The sequence below is a fragment of the Cuculus canorus genome, chromosome 19 (assembly GCF_017976375.1).
Source record: "Cuculus canorus isolate bCucCan1 chromosome 19, bCucCan1.pri, whole genome shotgun sequence".
In the NCBI taxonomy this organism is placed as follows: domain Eukaryota; kingdom Metazoa; phylum Chordata; class Aves; order Cuculiformes; family Cuculidae; genus Cuculus; species Cuculus canorus.
The window spans coordinates 9807896-9829176 of record NC_071419.1 but is presented as its reverse complement, the minus strand read 5'-3'; the positions used below and the strand labels follow the sequence as shown (position 1 = coordinate 9829176).

Sequence of the window (21281 nt, the reverse complement as noted above, 5' to 3'; positions counted from 1 at the left end):
CCCAACATGCCACAGCCACAGCCTGGCACGGGGAGCTCAGCAAGATCTGCTCGTGGTGGTTTGGGTGAGGTTTTCTGCACTATGGCTACATGGAGGTTGTTCAAGTTCACCACTGGATTATTTCCTATAAGGTTGCAAGTATTGGTGCGTGAATAGGTGTGTCTGGGTGACAACCTTGAGGGGTACCACGTGCATAGCCCTAGAAAACCGCAGAGGGGCTGCTCATATGGCAGCAAAGTTGTATGTGGTGGTGTTCACCACGGTGGTCATAGTTCATGATATCTCCTTCCTGGGAAATAAGCCAAGCTCAGCTGAGCGACCTGAGCTCACTTGGCCAAGTGGCAGGTTGGAGCAGAGCCCTCTAGCAGAGCTTCCCAACCTCCACTTCTCCGGCCTGGAGCAGGTAGAAGCATGTGTGGTACTGCTTAGTAGTGGCCATCAGCCAGAAGATCCTGCCAGGAGCAAGCTGTAGATGGCAGGAAACTTTGCATGGTCTCCAGATGGGATGTGGAAGAGGAGACACACAAAGTCACCCTGTAGAACCCAGCACCAGATGATGCTTAAATGCCCTGGACATCACGGAGGACCAGCAACAGAACAGTCTGAGGACACGTCCCTGAGCTGAGAAGCCCCATACTAGATCTTCTGCATCTTTTGGCCTGCAGTCCGGCAGCTTTTTTCGCCATCCCAAACACAGGCCAGCTGAGTGAGCCAAGAACTTATCCCAAGAATTTTTATGATCCCAGGAACATAAACAAGAGCCGAGAGCTCTTGTGAGGGTGGGAGTGTGCAGCAGCCGCCTCTCTGGCCATGGCCACCCACCATCCACCATGGTGGCCATCAGGACGGACCAATCAGGGCTTGGGACTCACCATGCAGCCAGCACAAGGACCTTTCCCTCTCCTCTCCCTGCTCTGTCCATCTCCTGGCTCACAGGAGCCCCACTGCCCTCCGAAGCCCCCCACCACTCCCCAACCCCAAACCCCCTTGGGAGGTAGGAAGATCTGAGAGCAGTTAAGCTCAGCAAAAAGGCTGACAGCACCTCGCTGCTCCTCACTGCTTTCTAAAGCCCTTAGAAGGAGGAGAAGAAAGCACAAAGCAAGCCCTGCAGCGCTGAGGGACAGCGGGAGGGATGAGAGCCTGAACCCCAAGGCCACCAGGAGGGATGGAGACAGACAGGCGGTGCCAGCTCTGGAAGTCCCCATCAGCATCATCAGAGTGGCTCATCCAAGGAGAATCAGCCCATATAAACCAGGTTCAAAACTGCCGCTGGAGGCAGATGAAGCTGCACAGACCGGTTGCTAATGAAATCAAACCCAGACCGAACCGTGATGGGGGTCCAGAGGACCTGATAGCAGCCTTCCAGTACCTGAAGAGGGCGTGGAAGAAAGCCGGGGAGGGACTTTTAACAAGGGCATGGAGTGATAGGATGAGGGGGAATGACTATAAGTTGGAAGGGGGAAGATTTAGATTAGACATTAGGAAAAAATTCTTCATGATGAGGGTGGGGAGGCCCTGGCCCAGGTTGCCCAGAGCAGTGGTGGCTGCCCCATCCCTGGAGGGGTCCAAGGCCAGGTTGGATGGGGCTTGGAGCAACCGGATCCAGTGGGAGGTGTCCCTGCCCATGGCAGGAGGATTTGAACTGGGTGGGCTTCAAGGTCTGTTCCAACCAAAACCCCTCTGTGATTCTACTATTCCATGACCCTTGGATGGGGAACAGCTGCTCACAGCCACCAGTGTCCCCGAGCTCCAGCTCCACGATGCAGCCGTTCCCTTCCTCGCACACCCTCCTCACTGGGGGAGGCAGTACAGCACCACCCAACCCCAGTAAATATTTGGGACAGGCAGGAATGAGCTAAATGGCTGGGCTGGGCAGGGAGGGGACAGGGAGTGCTGCATCCCACTGTGGGGACAGGGAATGATGGGGAGCAAGGCTGGGTCTGGACAAGTCAGCTTTGGGGCTGTCAGGAGAGGCAGGAGGGGGTGTTATGAGAAGAGAGGGTGCTCAGGGACTGGTTTTCAGGGGTGAATCGTAGAATCGTGGAATGGTTTGGGTTGGAAGGGACCTCAAAGCCCATCCAGTTCCATGGGCAGGGACACCTCCCACTGGATCCAGTTGCTCCAAGCCCCATCCAACCTGGCCTTGAACACCTCCAGGGATGGGCAGCCACCACTGCTCTGGGAAACCTGGGCCAGGGCGTCCCCACCCTCATCGTGAAGAATTTTTTCCTAACGTCTAATCTAAACCTCCCCATTCCAATTTAAAGCCATTCCCTCTCATCCTCTCCCTGCACTCCCTGATCAAGAGCCCTTTCCCAGCTTTCCTGGAGCCCCTTTCAGTACTGGAAGCTGCTCTAAGGTCTCCCAAGAGCCTTCTCTTCTCCAGGCTGAACCGCTGTGAGAATGTTAGACCAAGGCCACAATCTGCATTGTCTCCACTGCTGGTTGGGGACCTCTGGGCTGCTGGAGAGACCAAAGGTAGAAACATTTATTCCTTGTTATCACTGCTGCTTCTTGGTGGCATCTAAGTTGACTGAACCACGATTCAGATCTCAGCCCCGCCGTCCCCCTCTGCCCAGGGGGTCAGCAGCCCCCAGTATCACCTCTGAGCACCATATCTCCGCAGAGATGGTAAAAATAAGGTAAAAAAGAAGTGCAATAATAAAATCCAAGCACCAGATTCCAGATGGACCTGCCTGAGAATCTGCCTGTGCATCTTCTTGAGATCCACAGCTGGTTTTGGTATCTTTAGGGAGCACAAAGCCCAGCTGGAGAAGATGCTGTTCCCAGCTCCTTGCAGTTTCTCCATAGCCACACAGGTTCCCGTGGTGTTTTTGGAACCCTGGCATGTTTGGAACCCTGGAACATCCCAGCTGGAGGCAGCAGCCATTGCGCAAGAGGAATGTCCTAGTTACACACTGGTGTTTTAAAAGACTTGCATGGTGTCCTTGACCTCCCCGCCTCGCCGCTGCTCTGCAGACATTCCTGGGCTGCTTGCTGGAGCTTTTTAATGAAGCAACCAACCTCGGGAGGGAGGGACCCCCAGGGGGAGCTGATGGCATCTGCCAAATTGCAAGGAACCCAAGGGACGCCTTGTCGAGGCGTCCGGCTCCTGCCCAGGAACCTCCACACCTTTATTTTGCCCAACACACTCAGCACTCAGGCAGATCTCAGAGGAGACAGGGCAAGGATTACCTTTACGGGTTGGCCAAGACAGCTGCTATGAGCGCACAGGGCTTGAGTCCGATCTCATGGATGCAATCTCTAGATTCCTAAAACACCACCTCTCTGAGCCGCAGACAAAAGCAGAACCCTGTGCTATCACATCTCCTCCTGCTTTCAAGGAGCACATCTAGGAGAGCGGCTCTGCCGACCCGGACAGGGAAGAACCTCAAGCACTGTCTGCCAGCAAGATGCCTTGGTTGGAGTGCTCCCCTACCTTTGGAGGCGGTAGGGGAGGATAGGACCCATCCCTGAGTGCCAAAGCCACGGGCAACAAGCCCCATGGGTGCACGCTGGGAGTCCTTTCACCTGGCAGGAGAATGGTGGGTGCTGGGGATCAGACTCAGAGCCACCTCCTTTTCCCCTGTGGGGTCAGAGACACCTGCCAGAAGTTTTCTAGCCCTCTCCGGGCATTTGCCGAGGCTTGAGCATTGTCTGAACCCAGAACCAGGAAGGCAACAGCCTGGCATGCCCTGCTCAGGGCTTCACTGGGCACGCGGGTGTCCCAGGAGCTCCTGCCAGCCCTGGCATCGAGCGCAGACATCCAAGGGGGCTGCAGCCAAAAGTCAGCCTCGCCCCTGCTGCTGGGTGTGCTCGATGCGTGGGGTGGGAAAGAAAGCCATCTCGGGGAGCCCCACGTGCAGCACAGACAATGCACAACACCACGGGGATGGGCTGGAGCAGTAGCATGGGGGCTACATCCCACCCCAGAAGGATGCGATGGGGAGAGGGGAATTGTCCAGGCTTTAGGGAGGACATCGATCCGTGCTCGCTGGGCATGGGGATGGAGCTCCCCAACAGCTCTTACCTTGCGGTGGAGCAGCTGGGCCTGCGGCCCTCCGTTGCCTTCGATCTCATAGCGGACACTGTTGAAGAGCGCTACGCCGTACTGCTCCCTGTAGCACCGGCAGAACTCCCCCAGCACCTTCCCCGTCTTCTCTGCAAGGAGACAGCAGAGAGGCGTTAGGCAGGGACTGGATCTCCTTGCCACAGCCTCTGTCTTGGACATTTTCCCCCCACCCTCCTCACCCCCCAACACCTCCCCACCCTCCTGCCCACCGGAGCAGGCTTTGGTGCGGGGCCACGGTGGAGCCCACCACCCTCTGCCCTCTCTGTCCAGCTCAGGGACTAATTTGGGGTCAGGATGATCTTTTTTTTGGCCTTCCACGTTAATGCCATGGATTCCTCTCCCCAGCAGGAAATTCCTGACATTAAGCTGATTCCGGCAACGCTGACGGCTTCCCGTGCCTTGTGCAGCTCCCCAGCCTTGCTGTAATCGCCTGGGATGGCTGAGACTGGGGAATTCTTCACCACACACTGACGCAGCCCCACTGTGCCCCATAAGGACCACCCTGTGGAGGGGCTGGGTGGCCTCAGGCTCCGCATCTGGTGATGCTTGAGGCCAGCAGGGAGATTTGAAGGGGAAAGGAGAGCCAGGCCCCACTACATTCCCCATGTCACCTCCTCGTGCAAGGCAGGGACCTCCACCAGGACCCCCGCCTCCAGCCCAGGGTGAGCCTAAGCTGCCGGGTACCCCCTGCACCCCACACCAGAGGAGGTCCCACTCCATCCCATAGGCAGCACCATTCCCTGGCAGCCCCACGCCTCTCGAGGCACAGAGGGGCATTGCAAACCCACTCCACAGCAGCAGGGATGGTGCTTTCCCAGCGCCGGGATGACAGCCATGGGAACTCCTTGCTTCTCCTGGAGCATCATCTGCAGCCAGGGAGTTGGGGCATCACCCCATCACCAGCAGCTCTGCCCGATGTGCACCCTGCCCCATGCAAGCAAACCCTGTCCCACATGCACCCTGAGTGTCCTGCCCCACGCAGCATCTTGCCCTACGTGCACCCTGCTCCGTGTGGCACCCAGCTCCACGTGGCACCCTGCCCCACATGCATCCTGCCCCACATTGCAACCCCTGCTCTGCACAGCACCCTGCCCCATGGAGAAACCCCTGCCCCATGGAGAAATACTTGCTCCATGGAGCAACTCCTGCCCCACACAGCACCTGCCCCATGGAGAAAAGCCTGCCCCACACAGCATCCTGCTCCATGGAGAAACCCCTGCCCCATGGAGAAACACTTGCTCCATGGAGCAACGCCTGCCCCACACAGCACCCTGACCCATGGAGAAACCCCTGCCCCACACAGCACCCTGCCCCATGGAGAAAGCCGCGCCCCATGAAGCACCTTCCCTCACGTACATCCTGCTCTCCTCTCCTCATCCTACCTCCAGACCCCACATGGGGCTCCCACACCAAACCCCACATCCCGAAGCATCACAGGTCCAAAGAGACAACTTCCCTAGAGCTGCACTTCCTACACTGGGTCTGTACTTTGAATCTCACTCTCAACTCTGCCCCAGAGCCTCTGAAAAGGAAAGAATTTGAGTCGCCTCCAACTATTTCCAAGGGCTCAGCCTCTGCCAGAGCGCTGGCGATGGGCGCGGGGAGGAACGATGCCGGCTCCACATCTCCGATGCTGGGGGCATAAACCCAGACAAAACAGACCCTCGTGCCAGCCCCGGCACAGCTTGGCAGGAGCCAAAATTCTCCAGCAGCAGCAGGAGAGCAGCCAAGCCATTACAAAGGAGCAGCTTGCTCCAGGGTGCTGCAAATCCCAGTGGGATGAGGAAAATGCCACCCGAGGACCGCGGCTGGGGGCAGATAAACCCATCCCCAAGGAGATGCTGGCACTGCAATGGGAGCAAACAGCAGCGCGCCAGCATCTTGCCAAGCCAGGGCTGAAAATCCCTTCCAATTGAAGCAACCTTTTCTCGCGGCAAAGAATGAGATGCTTGGTCGTCCCAGCAGAGAAATTCCTCACCCCAATTTTGGCATTTTCTCCTGGAAAAGAAAGAGCTCGCAGTCGCGCTTGCGTCCGCACCTCTGTTGCGACTCCTGTCTACACGAGTGTAGGATTTTGGCCAGGGCTCTGGGCAGCGATGCTGACAGCTGAGATTTAAAAGGACATTTTGAGGTTTCATTTCCTTTCAGTTCATGGGAAAAAAAGAGCCCTTGGTCCCTAGGCAGGCAAGACGGCTTAGTCACTCATTCTTCCCTGATTAACAACAGGGCCAATTAGGAGGTTTTAAGTAAGTGGAAAAGCAAAAGTCAGTTACTTGCAGGCACTGAAACAAAAGACTCACAGTCAAATATCCAAGGTGACTAAATCTGCCCTCTCCAGGGTGCAGAGGGGATGCTGCGGCTGCACAGATGCTCCCAGCCTGGTGCCTCTGGCTGCCCCGTCAGCCACCACACTCAGCCCTGGAGAAGTGAGAGGGTGGCAGCGACCCACGGGGGGTCAGGAGGAGGTGACGACATTAGATTTAGCAAGACCTGGATCTTGAGATACAGCTGGGATTTGCTAGAGAGCAGAGGATGGAAAGCCCATGCTGATGGTGCTGGTGGGTGCCCCAACCGTCCCACACTCTGTGTGAGGCTCATGGGTCCAACATGGGAATGACTGGATCCTTCATTAGGCTGAACAAAACCTCCTGGCCTTTCTGGGGGGCTACCAAGAGCATCCCTCTTGCGCTACATGATAGAGACCACCCAGGCTCAGCCATCCCTCTATGAGTTGCTTCAGCTGCATCTCCAGCCCAAATCCGGAGTGTCTGGGGACAGGTGGCATCTCCAGGGAGCTGTGTCCCTGCCTCCTCCTGGCCCCTCGGTGGGGCAAGGGAGGTGTGGGGCTCAGCTGGCTGCCACCCAGCCACCACCCCATCCTGGGCACGGGCTCAGACATGCACGGCACTGCGCTGTGGCTGCACAGGCAGAGACCTCACAGGGTGGTGTCCCCAGCCACCTACAGACCGTGCTTTCCCACTGCTCCGAGTGCCACCACCCTGGTCCCTGTCACACTGAGCCCCTCACACTGGAAATGGCACCATGCAGAGGCACTGGTCCCCAGGCAGCCGGGAGGGGCCAGGCTGGTGCAGGCTCCAGCACATCTCTCTGGTTCCTGGCAAGGGCAGGGGGAAGCCGTCAGCTTTGTGGTTGCAGAGGGTTGCCAACGGCTTAGCAGGAGCCCCAACACCGGCACCTCTAATCACAGATCTCATCTGTTCCTCGGCCTCCGTGTTCTCCTCCTTCCCTCCTCAGCCATCCCCATGACTAAGCCACACGTGGCGGCTGCAGGAGGAGATAAAGGGGCTCAGCAGCAGCTGGCTTTGCGTGGGCAGAGACGAGAAAGGGCTCTGGGCATCCCAGCTGCTGGGTAAACTGCTGAGGCCAGGCTGGACACAGGGCTGGGGAGATGCTGGGAAAAAGGAGTAGGGTCCATCTACGCCACATCAGCTCTGCAGCCACGCTCCAGCCCTCCCTGCAAGGACCCCAGGGACCTGCACATCCTCCCCTCCCAGCCAGCACCACCACGGCGGGCAGGGACACCCTGGCACAGGGGACAAAACAGGCAGCACAGGTTTGCCCTTGTCCTGGATGATGCCCGAGGACCGTGGAGCCTGACGCTTATCTGAGCAAAGCAGCCAAGAGAAGAGGCTCCTGCTCCTGCTCACTCCTCCAACCAGTCGTGGCACCATAGTCATCACCGAGCCCAAAGCAGCACCAACACAACAGCAAGGTCTGGCCAGGAAGGCAACAGCCGCAGAGCAGCCGCTGCCACCAGCGACGCAGGTTGCAGCCGCAAAGACATGTGCAGCCGTTGTGTACGGAGAGGTCACAGCCCGGCCAGAGAAGCCCTGGTCCAGTGTCAGTCCCTTTGAACCAGGGCACGAGGTGGAGTTTGCCCTCTGAAGGACTCCAAAAGCCACGGCAAGCTGCCCAAGCTGGTCCAGCAGCCTGGACTGGCTGCGTCCTGCCCTTGGGAGCCTCTGCAGCACCATCAGCAGCCCCACACATGCACATCCCAAGGCAGAAGCCAGCTCTTATCCTGACCTCCCATATGTCCAGCCCCAGCTCCAGCACCTCTTAGAACAAAACCAAGGGGAAAAACCAAGCCACAAGCTCCAGGTCAGCCCCAAGACCTTATCACCTAGAGAACAGCATGGACAGCCTGACTATCCTTCCCTGCAGCTGCCTGTATTTGCTGTGTTCACTTTGGAGGAGAGGCCAGGGCTCCAGAAACACCACCCTGGCAGCCCCTGGCTTGCAAACAGCCCTGCCAGCATGAGTGTGTGGCCAGAGCTAGTTTTCCTCATTGCCCTCGAAATCATGTGAAAATGAGAGTGATGCTTTAAATAGCCCCGGCTGGGGCCGGCAGAGTCAGCAGATCTGGCAGCAGGGAGGGCAGAGCCTGCGCAGGTTTTGCTGCTCAGTTTGCTTGGCCCCCGCCCAGCACTGGTGCCCTTCTTGCTCACCAAGGATGGAGAAAGAGACCATGCATCCATGCACCTGCAGGATCAGGGCTGCTGCAGCAGCACAGCACGTCCCAGGCAGGACAGAGCCCGGCAGAGAAAGCGATGTGGCTCAACCAAAGCTGCTCCCTGCGGCTGGGGACCAGCTCAGCCTCCCCCAGCACTGGGCTGATGTGCACACCACTGGGTAGGCGCTGCTGGGGATAGTGGGCAAAGATGCTCTTCAGATGAGCATCCCCACATGCTCCCTCAAAGGTACTCTATAAAATGAGGTTGGAGATGTCCTTTCCCTTTTCCTGATGTGTCAGAATCTCGGGTGGGCAACAAAGTGTTAAAGCTTAAGGAGGAAATGTAGGGAAGGGTGCATTGCTCTTCCGCACCCAAAACAGCCTTCACCACTCTGTGTCCTAGCAGTAGCCAGGCCAAGGTCCTGGCAGCCTTGGAGGATGCTTCCTGGCTACCCTTGAGCTGGCCTAGGTGGTCTCCAGGTTATCCGAGGGGCAGGGAGTGATCCCCAAGCCCTGAGCAGGATGGCATCACTTCATGCACGCACAGCCAGGGGACTGCATCCTGGCTGCACCCAAAGGATGGGGCTCTCCCAAATGCACCCCGTGGGGCAAGAACAATGTGCACGGGGTGCTCTGCAGCCGAGCTGCTCAGGGTCAAAGCAGCACAGGCACCCATGCATACACATGCACACAAACGTGCACAGAACCACATGCACATCCATGCACAAATATCCACACAAACATGCACACACAGCCATGCACACCCACATTGGTGCACACACACTCCCACGCCCATACACACTCTTGTGCACACACACACACATGCACCCCTCCCAGGGAGGTTGGAGGCCACTGTCTGACAAATCCAAGCAGGAACACTCATCCACAACCTCCCTTCAGCCCACATCCCGTTTTGCAAGCCCACAGCCCCACGTTCCTCACGCTAGGCACACCCTCCAGAGCCTGTGTCATCCCTCTGCTGCTGCTGCAATGCATTCAAGGAGGGCGAGGGTGCCTTTGAAATCCCAACCGTCCCCAGGAGACCCCCAGGAGGTTTACCCCCTTGGGTTTACGTAGCCGAGACGAGTGGGAGTAGGAGCAGGGTGCCCAAGCCCTTGTGGGATGCCACAGGGATGCCTCACTGGAGGCAGGGAATTTTCCCCTTGGTCCAGAAAGAAAATAAGAAAAAACTAGGACAAAAAAGCCCATTGAAGCCGAGCCCCTGGGCCGGCTGAGCTGTGGCCCCCGCACTCCTGATGAAACCTCGCCTGGCGCATTTCCCCCGTCCCCCGCGGGACAGCCTGACTCAGCGGGGCGGCAGGAAAGCCCCAACTCCCCCATCCCGCGTCCCCTCGCTGCTGGCTCAGCAAGAGGGGGATGGCACAGGGATGTGTTTGCAAAGCAACAGAGAAGCAGACATGCCCTCATGGCCCTTTGCTGAGTGTCCCTACCCCAGTGAAGGTCCCTCTGTGCCACAGTGGTGACTGCCCGTGCTGTGGTGACAATGGCCCATAGGACACCCTGCTGGGAGAGGACCCATGAGCAGTGCGTTCTGGCCTCGCCAGGCTTTCCAAGGCTTCCAGAGAAGGAGTTAATCACTAATTTAGCTGGTAAATGATTAGCAAGCAGGGACAGGTTGCTGGGGGAGTGCAAGCTCCCAGCAGCCCAGAACCTGTGACACTGACAGGGACATCCACACGCTGCCACCAGCCCAGCCAGCTCACACCTCAGGGAGGCCAGAATGGACAGAAGCCCATTTCCACCCAGATGAAGACAGTGAAACCAAAAGGGGTCCTCCTAGCCCGGCCACGGGCTCCTGGTTGTGTGCAGTGAGGCGTGTGCAAGGCAGTGGGACACAGCCCCATGGCATTCCCAGCTGTCCCCAGCATGCCCGGGAAACTCAGGAGTTTCATCGGGGAGCCCAAAAGTCACTCAAGCACCAACTTTCCCACGCCGACCCCCTGCCCGTGCCCTGCCCATCACATCCCGTTCTCAGGCTGCTCTGGTTCTTCCTGGCAGCCTGGGAGGACAGTGAGGGTGGCTCTTCCAGCAAGGGAAATCAAGGACAGGGCCACCACAGAGAGGTTGATGCCACCAGCTGAGTGAAAGATGCTCGGGTCATCCCTCACAGCAAGGCTGCTCCAGCAATCCTGCACAGCTGCCTGGTCTAAATGTGCTCAGGGGATTTGCCCACTGCTCCTCAGCTGCCCTCGTGTGCCTCAAATCCTGGAATTATGTAGACATCGTGTCTGGGCATCCCGCGATGAGGGTGCAGAGCACACCAGGGATGGGGTGGCCAGCATGGCAGGAACAGGACGCACACATGGATGGGGTACACAGAACACTAGGGTGCCCAGCACACCGGGGATGGGGTCCTGAGCCACACCTCAAACCAGCAGCACCCTATGAGCCCTGAGCACCACCTGCAGCCGCTGAGCTGGGAATGGCTCATGGATACAGGCTGTCCCTGCTGCTGTACCACCCTGCCCACCAGCTCACCCTGCTGCGGTGCTGAGCCTGGCTCAGCACAGGCTCATCCCTGCGACACTTTAGGAAAGGTAGGGGGACAGCACACGATGGCTCTGGGCACACTGAGCATCACCAGCACAGCAACAACCAGCAGAAGGGACGGTGCAAGACGTGCCACTGCCAACAGAGCACCAAGAAGAACCCAGAGCCACTCCACCTCCCTGCATCCCGCAGCACCAACGGGTGCATCTGAAGGGTTAAACCCCAGCTGGCAGTTTAGGGTTTCGGGAATTTGAATGAGTTCATTTCCACCCAGAAACACAAGCTCCTTCTTATGGGCCTGACTCAGAGCTGCTGAGCACCCCCCCAGCGTGGGCTCCCAGGGTGATGCTGGGGCTGGGGGCAGTGGGACACTAGTTCCTCACCCTCAGCACCAGAAAAGGGGTTGAAGGGAAGTTTGTTCCTGATAACAGCAAAATCCAGCGGCTGCCCCAGCAGTGCTTCCTATTTTCCCCTCTCCTATCAACTATGAAAGGCTGAAACAGGAGAAAAACATGTTGGAAGGGTGGAAAGCAAAGAGCAGGGACACCCTCTCCTGCTACCTCCCTGCACCCAAATGCACCCTTCACCCAAACCCACCCAAACCCAGTCCAGGGCATTTCTGCTCCAGGGTGCTGCTGGGATTGAGACTGAGCTTATCTGGAACAAACCAAGCGTGGAGGCTGCTCCCAGCGCCTGCCCCAGCTCTCTGGCTGCCTGCACCCAGGGCACAGCTCAGCACCAGGGGACTCAGCAGGACAGGGATCGCTGCCTGGCTCCAGCACTATCCAAAAGCCATTGGGAATATTCTCTGCTACAAATCATCTCAGAGGCACGGTCTAGGTCAAAAGGGGACGCATCCTGCCACCCCTCAGCAGCAGCCTTGTGCAGCTCCTCGGCCGGCTGCTCTCTGACTCACGCCTTTGCGGAGAAGGATGGGCAGGACGGGGGCTGAGCAGCAGGAAGGGATGAGGCAGCAGAGCCTCAGAAGAGAAACCAGATGGGCCCAGGCCTGAACCAGTTTGTCCTCTCTCGCCCTGCCTTTGCCAAGCAGGGCTTTGCCTCTGGATGAGTCAGAAGCGCCCGTGGTGCCAGCTCAGGGCTGGGGCACCCAGTGGGGACAGAGTGCTCTGCTCCACCGCCTGCAAGGTGCACCCTTTCACCAGCACCCTGCGACATCCCTCATCCTGACGGCTGGCGGCACCCAATGTCCCCAGGGGTGTCCTGAGGGATGCTCCTGGGGGGTCTTATCCTGCCGTGGCAGCACCCAGCGCGTCTCCCAGCACCGCACCCAGCAGCAGCAGTTGCACAACGCTGCTCCCCTCCCAGCCCAGAGCAAACAAACCTGCTGAAGCAAAGCCGTGCCCGGTGCGGCCGCAGGAGGATCTAAAGCAGCCCGCCAAATCCACGGCGGCCCAAAACCAAGCAGAACATTCAACAGCAGCTCCTCAACCTCAGAACAGCCGAAAAACACTGACAGTGCTCTCAACTGTGCTTCGGACACCCTTCACCTGCTGCTCCTGGTCCCCAATCCCAACCACAATGCCAGACTCAGCTCCTACATCAGCCCTGCTCCTGCGGCTCGGGGTCACATCCTGCCCAGCGGGTGAGGGATTAGCAGCCAGCTACGTGCTGGCGGGTGTTTTCCCGCAGCGTGGATGCCGGTCTCCTGCTGCTCCCTGGGAAAAAAGCTGGTGTGGAGCTGCGTGCAAGGAATGTGCATGTGAACAACAAACAGTGTTCAGGCCTTTGAACGTCTCCGGAGAAGCTGGTTGGGGCTGGACTGAGCCCAACACGAGATGTCTGTCCTGAACCTCCCTGCCCAAACAGCCTCTGAGGGATGAGGGCAGGAGGAGATCCCCGCCTGCTCACCCAAACCTGCCTGATCAAGGCAAAACCCTCTTTTCCCATCCCTACCCCTCGGAGCAGCCTTGCCTGCAGCGATGATGCTCCAAAGCCACGAGGTGCAGGCGCCCATACAGCTGGGCTAAACTCAACCCAACCCAAAGTGTCACTTGCTTGGTGGGCACAAGGACCAGGTTTGAGCCACAGGAGAGGTGACAGCGTAGGATAGTTAGGATTCATCCAACTGGCAGGGAGGTGGCTGTGAGGAGATGAAACATCCCCATGGAGCAACTTGGTTCAAACTGGGTACCATCCCCAAACCTGGATCCTCTCTTTCCGGCTGCAGTCACATCACCCCACATGTCCTTTGTCCCCCAGAGTCCCATCAGTACCTGGCCAAGCTGGAAAAGAGCTGTCAACCTTTTGGTGCTCACCCCATGGCGGGTGCTGCCCCACAGTAGGGTGGGACCAAGCATCACCCCTCCCCAGATAAGGCCCTGCTCATCCACCAGCACCAGTCCAGCAGCATTGCATCCACTCCGGCGTGGCGCAATCCCTCCATGGCTGAGTCAACACCAGGTCACAGGCAGTGCTGCCGTGGGGTACTGCACCGGCAGCAGAGCCCTTTGGGCACCCATGCAGAGCCCCATGCCACCTGGGAGCTGCAGGTCCCCAAGGCAAAGGAGTCAGATCAAACTTGGGCGTCTGCAGGTCTCTCAAGCCCTGGGCGTCAGGGACAGTCCGGGTGGGTGGTCCTTGCTCCGCGATGTCCCAGCAAATGCTTCTATGCTCAGCAGAGGACAAGCAGCCAGCCCTCTCATGCCCCCACCATGCCCAGTGCCAGTGAAAGGAGCTGAATCTGGCACGCTTTCCCTTCACCAAGGTGGCCAGTGCCAGCAAGAAACCCAATCCAGCATCACGGGATGACACCAAACAAAGACCTTTATGTACATCAAAAAAAAAAACCCAAAGCAACCCAAGAGGTATTTGAACAAAACAGCCCTGAACCTGTTCTGGGCTCTGCCACAGCCTCTGCTGCCAGGAAGGTTCCCATGCCCGGTTCCTCCACGACACCGAGGCAGCGTCCATCCCACACCACATCCCCCATGCCTGCTCCCTCCTCTCCACGGAGGGTGACGCCAGCCAAGGGTGGCCAGGGGCTCAGTGTCTCCCATGGCTGAGGATGCTCCAGAAACACCATGGTGAACTGTGGACACTCTGGGCTGGTGGGCACCTGCCCTGTGGGGCTGGCAGCCAGCATCTGGGAGCACAGAGCATCACTGGTGCCGCAGGAAGGTGGGCAGCAGCCAGCAAAGCAAAGCAAGGCAGGGATGTTCCCAAGGCAGGGATGTGCCCCGTGTCAGCAACCAAGACAAGGCTCTGTCCTAGTCTCAGGTGATGCCCTGCATGCCCTGGAATCAGAGGAAGGCGTTCAGGATGCTCCCCTTGGCTAAGCCACCACTGCGTTGGGTGCCTGGGAGCTGGCAGCCCTGCTCTCCTGCCCTATGCAGTGACATGGAGGACACCCCAGCTTTGGGGCACACCATGCAGGGGAAGCCCCGCAAAGGGCATCACACCTAGAACTGAGCAGAGCTGGCAGAGGAAGCGAGGAAGCATCCTGTCCCCTGGAGTCACCAATGTACAGGACAGGAGGGAGGACCTGCCCCAGGTCCTCTGCCAACTCTTGGGCAAAGCATCCCATCCATCCCTGCTGCATGGGGACATCTTATCCTGGGGACTCCATAGCAGAGGGGTCTGAGCTTCCCCACATGGGGCTGGGAGCCCGGCTGCAGGCAAGGATAGAACCCTGCCAGAGAAGCGCAGCAGAGCATGGAGAAGGGCACCGTCCTCCACCAGCCAGAGCCAGGACCTGCGCCGAACGCCACTGCCCTTTCCCTTTGAAAAAGGGGAAAAGGTGGAGTTTTGCTTCTTCCTCCCCTTCCAGACCAGGCAGGCTGGGAGGAAATCTGCTCGCTGTGAGCAGCTCTCTGTGCCCCTTCCTCCACTCCTGGCCCCAGGCACCGGGTTCTCCTTAGAGCTGGTACGGGAACATCCAGGCACGGAGCAAGGCTCAGGGGCCACGCAGGGGCTGGGGACTGCGCAGAGCTGCTGCTTGGGGATCTCATAGCCGGACACCGGCCCCATTCCAGGGTCTCCAACCCAAGGGCGTGGTGACACCTTCTGCAAACTGGGCAGTGGGACCAGACCTGGGTGCCGGAGAGCTGGTGTTCGCCTGCCTTCAAACCTCACCCCAGAAAGATCCCATGAATGAGCATCTCTGGATCCCTCCAGCCCTTCCGCCTGCCAAAAAGCTCCGAGACACACAGCCCAGGGTCATGGTGGTGTGGAAGGCAAGAGCCCTGTCCTGCGAGCAGACAGCTTTCCAGCTTTCCCCCCACCTCCCTGCTTACTGGGAACAAGGGCAGGGCAGCTCTCAGCTGGGTTGTGAAATAAAGCCTGGTTGCAGAATGCCGTAAGATGGACGGAAACGGGACGGGTGGGTCCAATGCTGCTCCTTCCCCATGGGTTGGTTCAAAGATCCTGCCTGTGAGTTTGGCTACAGGGTCTCTCCATGGAACACATCATGCACCCCCATGGACCAGGGCTGTCTACACACCTGACCCTGGGCTCCTTCTGTGGCTGTTTCGGTGACTGTCCCCATGCCCACATGGCACCTTTGCTGTTCCAGTGTGGGGCTGGACCGGCAGCATCGCGGCTGTGGCAGAGCCATGGGTGAGAACCATCAGCTTGTTGCAACCTGCCGTGGGGCTGGGGCAGAGGGATGGGAGCCTTTCGGTCCCTGGGAGGGTGGGATGGAGCTGATGGGGGTGTGCCAAGAGGCGCTGAGCCTCCCTGGGCTCAAAGCCAGCTTCTGCAGCAATTTGGGGGCAGGTGGGAGGCGAAAGCTTGGGAAATCCCAGCTCTTGGCTGTGCTTCCCTTGCTGGGTCCCTGCAATGGGTTTAGGAGTGTCTGATACTGCAGTGGCGGGGCAGTCCTGATCTACAAGGCGCTTTTCTCTCCCTCGGCTGACCCAAGCGCCCAAGGAGAGCTCTCAGCTGCAATGCCAACTCTGGTCCTCCTGTCTCCGGTCCTCCTGCTCCCAGGCAGAGCAGGGATGCCCTCCATGCATGCCCCAGCTTGCTTGAGGCAAGGATAAGCCCTTGCTGGGGAAGGCAGGGAAAGCCCCTCCAGGAGAGAAGGCAGTATCTGCCCTAGCACTAAGCACAGGTCTCCCACTTCTGATCCACATGTGAAGGCCACCAGCACAACAGACCTTCGCAGACGGCGATGTCCCCTGCCTCGACATGCTGGCTCCAAGCGAGCCCCGTGCTCCAACACGACGGCTGCAGGTAAGCCCCAGCTTGCCAGAACCAGCCCTTCCCCGCTGGCAGGGAGCCCTGACATGCCAGGGGAGTTATTTATTTCACATTGAAAGAAGACACACACTTTGTTACGAGAAACCGCTCCACATTGCAGTGCTGATCCCTCGGAGCCTCCCTGCATCGCTCCCCCCGCGGGGCAGGGTGAAGGTTTCAGCCTTCAAGACCAACCCCAGTACCCATCGCCAGCAGCCACCTCCTCCCATGCTGGATGGAGCTGATCTGCGGCCAAGGCTAGGAAATGAGTGTCATGCTCAAGGAAGCCACGGCAAACCTCTTCCCACTGCTGGCAACCTCCCCTCACCATGGCACATCACCACCAGGAGACTTTCGGCGCTTGCCAGGCACCTCCAGACCGGACCCCACAGCCTGTCCCATCAGCTCCCAGCTTCCCAGCAGGAGGAAGCTCCTTGGTGGCACCAGGGACGCGCAGCCACCAATGCCCAACAATGCTCGCTGGACTGGAAAGGCTGTGGGTCCAGCAGCAGGGGTAAGGCTCAGCACCACCTCTGCCACCATTGTGTAGGCTGATGTCTGTAGGAAGTCCCATCCCAAATTAATAGCTGGTTTATTCAGCAATTAACAGGCTGGAGATGCCAGAACAAGGTGTGAACTGATGGGGACTCTCCCTGTGCTGCCGCCCACTTCCCCATGCCCCTGGCAGCAGAGGCACCTGCAAAAGCACCCCTGGGCTCTCCCACCCCCTGGGTGCCCGGGACCACCAGCCCCATGGGGCAGAGCCACCCAGCTCCTGCCAGTCACGCTCCTCCTCACCCCCTGGAGAAGGGCTCCATGGGGCTGGGACGCTCTAGGGAAGGAGCTATTCCAGCACAACGGAAGGGCTTCATCCAGCCCTTTGCTGAGGGCACCAACTGTCCTGGACAGGAGAGGACATCGCAAAAACTCAAGGCACCCAGTGACTTCTTGGCTTTCCCAGAGTCCTTGCCGGCCACCCTCGTGTCCCCAGGCAATAGTGCCCATGCTGGGCACCCCTGGACAAGAACGGGGAGCCAGGTCCAGCTCCAGCCCACGGAGCAGTTTGGAAGCAACTCCTAACCTACATTTGGGAGGAAGAGGAGGAGGAGAGAAGCTGAAGGGTGTTGATAAACAAGCTGGGTGACTCAAACCAGGATCATGTTCAATACAGGGTGGCAGGAGGAAGCACTTATCGACTGCCTCATCATCACAGCTGTCCAGGCTCACAGGTTGTTGTAGAAACCCTGGAGAAAGGGAGGCAGGAGATGCAGGCAGCACTGCCCGAAAGCCACCCTGGTGTAAATGACACCCCATTGGGTGCCCTGTTGACCCCAGCACAGTGAAGCATCTTCAGTGCTGGCAAGGATGCTGCCTGCATGCCTGCCCCGGCAGCAGGAGAGCAGTCCAGCCTCACCAGAAAGACCCTAGTCCTGAGCCACCAACACACAAGTCACACACGCGTAGCTCGTGACCTCTGGAAGACATTGGCATCAACCTCACCACAGCCACCACTGCGTGGGCTGGGACAGGGCATAGGACCTTCACAGCACGGCTTTGACGGCAGACATCCTGACGCCAGCGGGGACCACACCGTGCATGGTATGAGAAGGCTTTTCACCTTCCCTCCTGCCTTTAATCCACCTGCAGTGCTCAGAGCTCCACTCCCAGCAAGGAGGAAGGATCTGGCCCGGGCTCTCACCATCTCCCCACAGCCTCAGGGCTTGCTGCGTGCCCAGCTGGCGCAGTTCTGCTGGTGTAAAGGGGGCTGCAGCCACGGGGAGCATCGCCAAGCCCTGAGACCTCCCATCCCTGCTGCAATTAGGGGTCACATCAGCCCAGGCAGCTCCTCCACACTCCCTGAAGTTGGGCAGACAAGTGGAAAAAGTTGTTTGGAGAGGGAACGGATCCCTCCCTGGATGCCGACAGGAGAACAAGCCGAGCTAGGCAGGAAAACCCAGCGTTTTCCCCACCGTGTTGCTTTGCATGCCTGACAGCAAGTCGTGCCTTGCCTGTTGGGTTACAGCCCCTCCCAGCTCTGGGGCTTTTCACCCAGCGAGGAGCCTGGGCGGAAAGCGGAGAGGTACTCGGTGAACCCAGTGGTTCCAGTATCTCCCAGAGAGGTGTCCCAGTATGGGTGTAGGTTCTCCCTTCTCACCCCGAACCTTCAGCATTGCAGCATGGCACAGGACATGTACCAACCTCATCTCCACATTCCTGTTTCACAGGAAACCTGTTTTCCCCATGAAAACTCATCCGCAGCCCCCGGCCCCGCTGAGCACGGGCTTGAACCCCCACAGCGTAACTGCTCGATCCCTGCCAGGGTGAAAAACCATCCAGCCTGGCCTCGCAAACACCTAATTTCTGGCCCAGCCACAGACAGATTCCTGCATAAGAAATCCAGCCAGGCTGTTCCTTGTTATTCTTCAGGATTAGGATCACAGGGCTTGGATAGGGAGCTATCTACGTACAAAGAAGCAATGAGTTAAAGGGATATTCATGCTTTGGACCTGCACATGCCACGGTGAGCAGCCCGAGACGGTGCAGCCTCATGGATCGCCCACGGTGAGCTTGAAGTACGCAACATGAAAACCCCACAGTGCGTTACAAGCTCTCCTTCAAAGCTCACAAACCTGCTGGCGTTTTGCTGAGCCACATACCACGTAAGCATTCCTGCCAACCGGCCCGGGACGGTGGGGCCTGGCAGGCATCGCATGGGCTTCACCGTATGCCGTGAGGCATCGAGTCCATGTGCCGGTACCGCAGCAGCTGAACCACGCTGCTTCATCACCCATGACCCACAGAAACTTTTCCCCAAAGCCCCTGAAACTTTTTCTCCCAAAGCCCTTGGGGAAAAAGGGCTTTAGAGCTGCTCCCATGGTGGAGATGGAGGAAATACAGCACAGAACCACCTCCCAAACCCCGGTGCTCCCTGAGCCCCGGAGTTCTCCGCAAGGCGCACAAGGTCCAGCACAAAGCCACGTTCCTCCGTGCCATCGCACTAGGTGCGGCTCTGCGGGGGGGTTGCTTATGCTGGCGGAGAGGAGACTTTTTCAGCCTGGGGAGTTGAAACCCAAGCCAGAGCACGAAAGGGCTTGGAGGTCAGGTCCTGCCTTCTTGGAGCCTGAGGGAGCGAAGTGCCGGCATCACAAGTGACGCAAAGGCGGCTCAGGGGCGCACAGCACCCCGACAGAGGGGTGACCCCACTTATGGGGGTCAAGCAAGTCACTGCAGGCACCAATTTGCAGCCCTGCCTCCTCGCTGTCACCCTCCCGGCCATTGCTTTGCACAAAACGGTGCCTGTACAGAAGGAATAATCCCACGTCCAGCGATTCCGGGCGGCACCGACCAGACATCCTGTGCCGGGGGCAGAGGCGCTGCCGGGCAGTCGCCCCAGGATGGTTGGGCTCTCAATAACCACATTGTCCCCCATCCCACAGCGGTGGCGGGGGGACTGCTGTGTCCTGGACATACTGAGGCATAGCAGGGTAACCCCAGGGGTGCAGCCAAGCCCTTTCCTCACCCCACAGCTCTTGGTGGGGTCTTCCTTAGGGATTCTCCAGCACTGCTAAGGGGGAGAAAGTTCATCTGCAGGCTCAGCCCCAGCAAACCCGATGTTGACAGTGGTTTCCCGGCACAGGACCCAGCTTGCCAGCATCTCTCTGGAGCCCAGCTCCCCCCACTTTCCCTTTCCACAGCCCGGGGAAGCTCAGAGCATGAACACGCTGCTTCCCGGTCACTGGAGCCAACACAAACACCCCCGGCACAACCCAGCCTTTCATTTGGGAGGCAGACAGGCATCTTGGGTACCCCCCCCCCCACCCCAAACCCCAGCCCCGGGCAGTGCCCAGTCAAGGGGACAGGCAAAACCACAGGGAAACTGCAAAGTGGTGGGAATAAGTCAATAAAAGGAGTTTGAAGTCCCGGAGAGAGGGGAAGTGCAGGCGGAGGGGGGGACCCCGGGATCTTAGGGAGTGGGGGGGACCCCACCCGGGCTGAAGAGAGGGATGGGGAGGGGGGGAAGGAATGGGGATGAGGGCAAGGGGAAGGGATGTGGGCATGGGGAAGGGATGAGGGGGGGATGAGAGGGGGTGAGGGCATGGAGACAGGGATGAGGGCAAGGGGAAAGGATGAGGGGATGAGGGGATGGAGATGAGAAGGGGACGAGGGGATGGGGTTGAGGGGATAGGGAGAGGATGGGGTTGAGAGTGGGATAGGGAGGGGATGGGGATGAGGAGAGGCTGAGAAGGGGACGAGGAGATGGGATGAGAAGGGGATAAGGGACGAGGGGATGGAGATGAGAAGGGGACGAGGGGATAAGGCTGAGAAGGGGACGAGAGAACGGGAAAGGGGAGAAGGGGGCACCCTCCCCGAGCTCACCCGCGATGTGCTGGCGGCGCCCCTCGTCCAGGTGCGTGGAGACCACATCTCCCATGGCGAGCGGAGCCGGGCCGGGGCGGCGGCGGCAGGAGGAGGAGGAGGTGGAGGAAAAGGAGGAGGAAGGCAGCGCCCGGGGCGGTCAGGCAGCGCGGCGCCCCACGGCAGCCCCAGCCCCGCCGGCCTCCCCGGCCACTCCCCCAACCACCCCCGCCCTCCTCCTTGTAATTAGCAGCACTAATTTACTCGCGGGGGGATGGTTGTGCTGAGGGTCCCCCACTCCCGGGGTCCAGGGAAGCGGATCCCATGTCCAGTGTTATCCCAGGACAGCATCACTGCATCTCCCGGCACTGGGACACCCCCACCCCCTCCCCCGGCACTGGGACGCCAGAGGGTGCTGGGAACCCTGAAACTGGGATCCCTGGCACTGGGATCCGCAGCACTGGGAACCCTGACACTGGAACCCTGGCACTGGAACCCTGGCACTGGGAACCCTGGCACTGGAACCCTGACACTGGGAACCCCAGCACTGGAACCCTGGCACTGGGAACCCTGGCACTGGAACCCTGGCACTGGAACCCTGGCACTGGGAACCCTGGCACTGGAACCCTGGCACTGGAACCCTGGCACTGGGAACCCTGACACTGGAAC

The 21281-nt window shown here is 59.0% G+C and overlaps 1 protein-coding gene across 1 annotated transcript in view; it reads right to left on the bottom strand.

Annotated features, from left to right (window-relative positions):
* Positions 1 to 20787, bottom strand: part of NIBAN2 (niban apoptosis regulator 2) — a 33692-nt gene extending 12905 nt beyond the window's left edge. Inside the window, exons 1-2 of the mRNA XM_054083960.1 lie at positions 20634 to 20787; positions 4031 to 4161 (exon numbers count right to left, since the gene is read on the bottom strand). Coding sequence (XP_053939935.1) covers positions 4031 to 4161; positions 20634 to 20688 — 186 coding nt within the window. The 5' untranslated portion in view covers positions 20689 to 20787. The remainder of the gene's footprint in view (positions 1 to 4030; positions 4162 to 20633) is intronic.
* Between the last annotated feature and the right edge of the window lie 494 nt (positions 20788 to 21281).